The following is an 8,475-nucleotide window of genomic DNA, read 5'->3' as shown; positions in this document are numbered from 1 at the left end:
ATTCTCTTTTTTAACGATTTTGAAACTATATTTATATATATATAAAAAAACTTTAGTGGTGTGGAAACCCTCAGCACACCATCCACCGTAAATCTTATCGTATGCTGTTGGTTGTTTTTGTTTTCAAAATGTAATTCTGACTAATTCAAAATTGCTCATGATAAATATTATTTTATTTTTTTATATTACTTATTACATACACTGATACTCTATAAATTGAAAAATTGTTATAATATTCATATACCCTGCAAGTGGTAATTTTCTTTCAGCTTGAGTTTGTCACTACATTGAACTATATACTAAGTTCAATGCCTCAATGGTCACTTATGTCTTATAGCATAGTAATCCCATAATATTAGATCCATATCATTTATTATGGTATACTATAATTTATTTAAAGACCTGGTAGAACTGAGTCGGTGAAATGATAACAATTTGATAAGATTAAATGATAACAGCCACGAAAACTATAATAAATTATTAAAATAATGTTGCTCAGTATTATTTTTATTTAATAGTAAATTCACTAAATTAGTTGTTACCAATTACCATTGAATATAAAATATAAATTCGTCATTACATACCAAATGTTATAAGTTAATATTTTATAGTCTTGAATTACAGTGCTCAATTTTCCATTAAAATGTATACATACTTATAGTAATAAATATTTCTGTTGTCAATTAATAATGAATTTATTTTAAACGTGAAACCGGTAGTGCGTCAATTTTGGGATATGATTTTGTATGCTTTAATTTTAAGAAGCCGGGACATCCTACCTCTGACGTCCACTACCAATTACCAATGTACTAATGGTGAGAGCGCCATCGACTTGAAATTGATTAACAAGATCGTAAAGAATGTTCTAAAAAAAACTGATATGCCCAAAAATAAATGTTTCCTTCGCACTAACGATAAAACCTACTAGTATGTACACATTTATTTAAATATCTTAATTACTATTGTTGCTTTTGCACTAATTTCAAATTTAAGCATCCATATAAGTTTAATAATACTTACTGTGTCTTTACATTTATATTTTTCAACATTTAAATTATAAAATATCTACTAAATTCAATGATTCAACATATACAGAATTATAACAGTGAACAGTGAGCACCTATATTAATAATTTCAAACAAATACTCATTAATAAGTAAAATACTCACTAAAATTTTCTTATTACTTTCTTATTATAAAAATAATAATACTAAATATAGGTGGGGCTAAATATTCTATGAGTTATAGGAATAAAGATTATATATCATAGATTATAATATACAATATGTTTTATTGTTTTCCTAATTAATGTTATTATCATCCCATTTGTTTATTAAAACTTATTATATTACAAAGTTTAAATAAAAAATAATATAATATATTAATATCTATTTAACTATTTATAAATTATTTTTCTCAGTCTATATTCTATTCTAAAGTAGATATTCTTTCTTGTATTATTACTTTCTGCTATTTGGGAAAATCAAAATTGTCTAGCAGAAAATTCATTTCTTGCAATTTGTAAAAAAAAAATAGTTCTTAATTTTAACTTTTAAGCATACCTAAATAATATCAGAAAATAATTGCTTTAATTTTCTAACATAATGTCATTTTTAGTATAAATTTTATTTATGCATGTTAAAACATATAAGTGAGAAGTGACTATTTTTTTTTTTTTAATAGTTATGTCCTAAAATGTTGGTATTAAGTTGGAAATTATTGAGATAGTGTGTTTGTTTGTAATCAAAGAATTTAGATGTTTGGGTAATTTGAAGTAGAATTTTCTTATAGCGGGTCTTAACTAAACTAACAACTGGTTCAATACTTAAGTCTTTGTAAAGGGTGAGATTAGATACATTCCAAGGAGCAGATGTGATTATACAAAGGGAAATTGATCGGAAGGCTTTGATTTTTTTAGGTAAGCTGTTCTGACACAACCCTTTTTTTGTGAATCATATGACAAAATTGGTCTTAGCATTTGACATTTATTTTTTTATTTAAGTATCTCATAACAAAGTGGAAGTTTAAGTTATAGTACAGGGCTTAATAAGTGGGATCTAGTGTTTAATAACTTTCTTTTAGATTGAGGTGATAACCCTAGGTTAAACTTTTATCTTTAATAATACCTAGATATTGAACTTAAGTTAAGAATAGAATAGGATAGAAACTCTTTGGAGAAATAAAAAAGGAATACATTTTTTTCGAGAGTGAAAGGAACCTGAACCGATTTGTCAGTGTTGATTTTGGTTTTCAAGTTTGAAGATCGCTAAGGTACTAGGAATAGTATTAGGGTGTAGTGTGAAAATATTCAAGAAGTATTTCCCAAAAAAATCAGCCTTGAAAACCCTTTTGTTTGGATGGAATTTTAAAATAGTTGACCTCTGGTGTTTGGTGTAGAAATTTCACCCAGCAATGAACTTACATCCTAACGAGAATAAAAATAATTCAGAGTGGAGCTGGAATATACTTGGCGAAGAGGATAGTATAGGGCTGAAAGAGTTATAGAAGTATCATTTATTCATTTATTAAAATTGAGATACTTATTTCTTGAACAGTAGGGATTTTAAAACACGCTAATGAATGGTGTTGGAATGTGGATGAGATAGGTATTACCTATGTTATAAATTAACAATTTTAAATATTATGCTTATCCTTATTAATTTTATATTCTAGCTTTTTACCATGTTTGAATATAATTTGTATGGCAATGTGCATTCCATCATATCCTCAAGTTTTAGCCTACAGCTTTTTAGAAGAACTAGCTGGAGAGTTCACAAAAAAATATGACCGTTTTAAAGTTGAACAAGCCTTGAGGCCTTACAATCTTATTGAATTTGGTAATATATATATTTAATATATTCAGTTTTAAATATTTTAAGTTTCAAATTGTATCTATATAATTTAATCCTTAAAAAGTTTAAAAAAAGTCCCTTAAACATTCGATAAAAAATGCATTCAAATTATGATTAGGATTATTATTATAAACATCATAGTTTTTTTCCAATCTATGTAGGAAGTTATTTTTTTTGTTTACAGTAAATTCATTTTACCTGCCATTTTAATTTTACAAAAGAACTTGCAAAATATGCTTCCATCTGCAAAAAAATTCTTTCGCCAAACTTGCAATCATAAGGCATTTACTGACTTACAGCTTTTTAAAAAATTAAACAAATATTAAATTATTAAATATAGCTGTTAGTACCTAGTAGTGTATTTGATATTTACAAAAAAATACAAACATAATACATAAATAATAATAAAAAATTCATATTTCAAAAACAAATTGGACTGCATAAATAACTATTCTACTTTTATTCGAACATTTTTCATAAATTTGTTAGATATATAATTAAATCACTATCAAAAATATAATTTTAAAAACTCAGAAAATTATACAAGTTACATTCACTCACTTACAGTCGAAATAATGCTTCAATTTCAAACTTTGGGGGTGGTTTCCGATGTAAAAGTTAATATCCTTGGTGCATTATAGAGGTAAAAAGTAAATATTTTCCAACAGTTTTCAAAAAAATCGAGAAAAACAAAAAAAAAATGACAGAAAAACGGGAATTTTTACGCAAAACCAGTTTTCGACCAAATCTATTTTTTTATATGGTTGTAATTTAAAAACTAATCACTTTAAATACTTGAAATTTTCACCAAATGTTTATGTTAGTGTTATCTATATACAGTTTAATTTTCAAAAAGTTTTGACTTTTTTTGAGTTATTTTTAGACCACTGAAATTTTCGATTTTTTTGAGAATTTTTTTGAAGTGTCGGTAAAAAAATGTTGGACGACCAAAAAAACTTGAAAATTTAATACAAGGTTCCTTATAAGTTGTTCTTATTGTAGCTTAAAAAAATTAAAAATCGTTAGTCACAATTATTTTTATAAGCGTTTATAGTTTAAATTTTTACGAAATCTGTCGAAAATGCGAAAATTTGCAGGTAATTTTGAAGTTGAAAAATCATAAAATTTTTGCGTTTATAACTAAGGATTTTAAAATACAACACTAAGTTTTTCATAAGTTTTCCTTCAAGTAGCTATAGAGAAAACTCGAAGCATCGTTATTCGTTATAGGAAAAATTTTAAGTGCGTTTGAATTTTAAATTTTTACGAAATAGCGTAACGATAACGATTTATCCTGAAACGATTTTAAATATTTGTTATTTATCAAAAATTATAAGTCGTAGCTACTTGAAAATTTTACCAGCTATTTAGATTGGCATTTTCTTTAAATGGTTTAATTTTCGAAATATTTTGGCTTTTTTTTAGATATTTATAGACAACTGAAATTTTCAATTTTTCTAAAAAATTTTTTTCGAAGTGTTGATAAAAGTTTTTTGGCCTTATCAAAATATTTGAAAATTTAATACAAAGTTCCCCATAAGTTATTCTTATGGTGATTAAAAAATTATTAGAATACATAGTCACAATTTTTTTTTATTAGCATTTGAAGTTAAAATATTGACTTAATACGTACAAGGTTCCTATCATATTTTTACAATAGCAGTTGAAATATAAAAGAAATATATATGCATAATTTTTTTTTGACAAAATACGTAAAAATCACGAAAATTCGCAAATTATTTTAAACTAGAAATTCATAAAGTATTTTCCTTTTATATCTAAGATTTGAAAATTTAATACAAGGCTCCTAACATATTGTTACAATAGTGTTTGAAAAATAAAAGAAATGTATAGTCATACATTTTTTTTATAACCATTTACAGTTCAAATTTTGACTAAATACATAAAAATTACGGCAATGTTCAAATTATATTAGATAGAAATTCATAAATGTTTTTATTTTTAATTCTAAGATTTGAGAATTTAATACAAGGTACATAATATATTTTTACATTAGCAGTTGAAAAATAAAATAAATACATAGTCACATATTTTTTTTACAAGCATTTAAATTTAAAATTTGAAAACATACGTAAAAATCACGAAAATTATTTTAAGCTAGAAATTCATAAAAAATTTTCTTTTTAAATCTAAGATTTGAAAATTTTGAATAATCTATAATATATCCTAGACAGATAAACCGTCTCCGTTCAGAATCGTTTTTCGTATACAATGATACCTATCATTGCATTCAAATGTAACCTACCCTAGTCAGAGGTCCACCCCACCCTCAATGTACAGCAGAGCGATAACCCACTTACCCGCTTTTAAAATTTTTTATCTCAATGTTATTGGTCAAACACAAATGTCGGTAACCCGCATGTAGCCCATGTTGTAATTTTGTGTGGTCCTCGAGTAAAATGTATTATTTGTATACAAATCACAAAATAAGATAGTATGGACTGGAAACATCAAATTAAAACATTATTAGTCTGTAGATGCCTTGTTAAATTAATAAATCTAACAGTTATGATCTTATTACTTAAATAAACTAAATTTGAAGTAAATACATTTTTGTACAAAACAAAATAAGGCATTGTTTATAATTAAATATTTATTTATATTTAAAATACATAAAACTATGGTTTGATATCAAAAAAAATTTCATCAATATTTAAAATAGGTAAGTAAAGTTTGATTTTTAAATTCTTGATGTATTTATATGTATAGTTTTATATGTTTTATTAAAAACATACAATCTGTAATAATGTTTACGATAAGTTTATGTGGTAGCGATAATATATGAACACAATTTTGTGACCACTTCACAAAAATAGATCTTACACTATAAAAAATTAAAAATATCAATTCAAGATATTAATATATTATTTAATTTAAAATATAATATGCTGCCTATATCCATGGCCATAATACATGGTTCATTAACACAGTCAAATCTCTACAATTCGAATCACAAAGGGAATAGAATTAAGTTAGACTTATGTATTTTTTTTTAGTTCTATATCTTAAACACCCCTTAAAAACACTTCATGGGCCTAGAAAAAAATTATTTATTATTTATTATTTTATTAATTCATATTCTTACAATATATGTATTAATATCATTTAGATACTACTATACATCCTATTCAACAAATGTATAATAAACCTCAACAACTGACATCCAGAATAAATTTGGCTGAAATTACTCGTGATATTACTTTAGATCCACCTCAAGAAGTATTTATTGTTGAAGAAAATTCTAAGAATAATATTCATACTCCACAAGTTATTCCTCCGACAGTTAGAGGTAAATTTCTTAAGAGCAATAATAAATGCTAATATATTGGTATGACTGTACAGGTATAGTATAAATACAAAATACTGATAAATATTATAATTTAGTTTATTATTTTCAATATAGGTATATAGTTATATTTGAATTAATTAAAAATTTTATTTTTAAATTAATTAAAAAATAAGAATCTAATAATTATTTATTTATTGAAAATAACGATCTATCCTGTATAGATTCTATGTTTTACAACACTAAAAATTTCAATCAAGTTTTACTTTTAGTTCACATCTTATAAATGCTTTTTGAAATGTTGTTGCCCAATTGATAATGTTATGAAATACAAATTAGTGTTTATAAATTGTAATGATTTTTTTTTAATTTGTTGGTTATAACTTTATAAGTTATAATAATTTAGTTATAACTGTTGATAAAATAATAAAATGTTTGTTACTTTTCTTAGATTTTGAAGAAAATAAGTTTTATTTTAATTTTTAAATAAACTAATTAGTAGACAACTGCTACATTTTACATGTAATACATAGTATCTCAATAGTTCATATATTTTATCAAGATAGTTTAGAGAAGTCATTTTTATTTCTTATGTCGTTTTCCTAAACATATCATGTACATATATGTACCTACTATTTTATCACTTCTTTTGCATTTAATAATATCAAATTATTCTGCAATGGATTTAGTGGAATTTAATACCCAAAACCTAATATTTGCATTCTATGTTTTGGTATTTAGTTAAATACAATTGTTATAAATATTTATTATATTTACAAATATATGTTAGGAATTATAGGTAATAATATTTAATTAACAATATTTTTAATTTTTCAGTTGGACCATTGCCTACTTTAGAGCCTTTATCTTTCATCGACAAAACATCTTTAATTTTTACTATTTTTCTAATTATCCATAGTATTGTTATAGTAATGGATTCATGGAGGAGTTGGACAACTGAGGTATGAAGTATCTATGATAATAATAATGGATTGTAGTGTAAAAAAAAAAAATACTAATTTATGCAATTAATTTCATTTTGAATAGAAAATGTGTATAAGTCTGGGCCCTTTTAATTTTGATCTTCATGCTAATCAATATTTTTAAACTTAACATAATTAAAAATTAACTTGTATACTGTTTCAGGAAGATGACTCGTTGGATACTGGTTGGCTTCACTTTTGTAGTATTCTCTTCCGATTAGCTCAGATGTACGTTCTTACGCACAAACAAATGTATAGATGGAAGAAAGGGTGGGCACTGTTTTTAGTGCTATTAGGTATAGATTGGATTCTGTATTTCAGTGATGATCTATGGCAAGTGATTTTAGTTTATGTCATTACTACACTGACACATACATGCATACTTAGACGAAAAATTGCCATTAAATTACCACAATATCAGATTTGAACATGAATAAAATGTTTGAAATACTATTTTATAATGATCTATTTGCCCATTAAATATAATTTGCTATTCTGTTATTTAAATAAAACATTGTATAAAAAATGTTACTTTTTAAACAAAATTGCAATTTAAAATAAATATTATAATCTAGTTTTTCTTTGGTTCATTTATATTTATGAGGATGTCAGCTCACTATTTTATGTCTCTGGCCATGTGCTATATAAAAAAAATGCATTTTTGTAGAATTATTTTTGAATAATCTTAGAGTAAAATTACCCATTACAAAATGTATAGAGAATAATATTTTTGAGGGAATCAATTGGTCTTAATATTGGCTCATAACATTTTAAACATAATTTTAATTAAAATGTTTTTTAAAGATTTATTTTAAAAGTTGAATATCAAGTCAAATAATCACAAAATATGAAACTGATATATCATACTTTTAATTATATTATCCTCAATAATTTTTGGAATAGGTGATCTAAGTCCTAAGGTTACTGGAATATCATGAACACCATTTTAGGTGAATCTATGTTGCGCGTGACGCGTGAGTGCAAGAGAGAAAATCATATTGTGTTGACATCCTCTTATTGATATTTAATTCATATTATTTATTTACAATTATTATTGTTCTACTGTGATAAAATAATAATAATGAGATTTGTAAATCTTGTGTCAAAATAATTAACAATAAATAATTATAAATAAATGTTATTAAGTGCAATTGAATTAAGTATTTCTGTAATTTGATTAGACTATTGTGTATTCGGATTCAATATTTCAATTTGTTGGGATTTTTGTTTCATAATTTACTAATAAACTAGTCTTGATTGTGGTTTATTTTGAAAGTGGAAAAATTTTATCACTTTTATCATAAACAACAGAGTTAATATTGGTTAAAAAATT

The 8,475-nt window shown here is 24.4% G+C and overlaps 1 protein-coding gene across 1 annotated transcript; it reads left to right on the top strand.

Annotated features, from left to right (window-relative positions):
- The first annotated feature begins 484 nt into the window (after positions 1 to 484).
- LOC107169497 (vesicle-trafficking protein SEC22a-like) lies at positions 485 to 8,298 on the top strand. Its single transcript, XM_015519251.2, has 5 exons — positions 485 to 927; positions 2,674 to 2,837; positions 5,983 to 6,162; positions 6,997 to 7,121; positions 7,306 to 8,298. Exons 1-5 carry the CDS (start codon positions 737 to 739, stop codon positions 7,567 to 7,569), a joined length of 924 nt encoding a protein of 307 aa, XP_015374737.1. The 5' UTR covers positions 485 to 736; the 3' UTR covers positions 7,570 to 8,298.
- The last annotated feature ends 177 nt before the right edge of the window (positions 8,299 to 8,475 follow it).

This window comes from Diuraphis noxia, unplaced genomic scaffold (genome assembly GCF_037042655.1).
Source record: "Diuraphis noxia isolate RWA-SAM2 unplaced genomic scaffold, SU_Dnox_SAM2 contig0004, whole genome shotgun sequence".
NCBI lineage: Eukaryota > Metazoa > Arthropoda > Insecta > Hemiptera > Aphididae > Diuraphis > Diuraphis noxia.
Note: the sequence above shows the minus strand (reverse complement) of the source record. Positions and strands in the feature narration are given on the sequence as shown.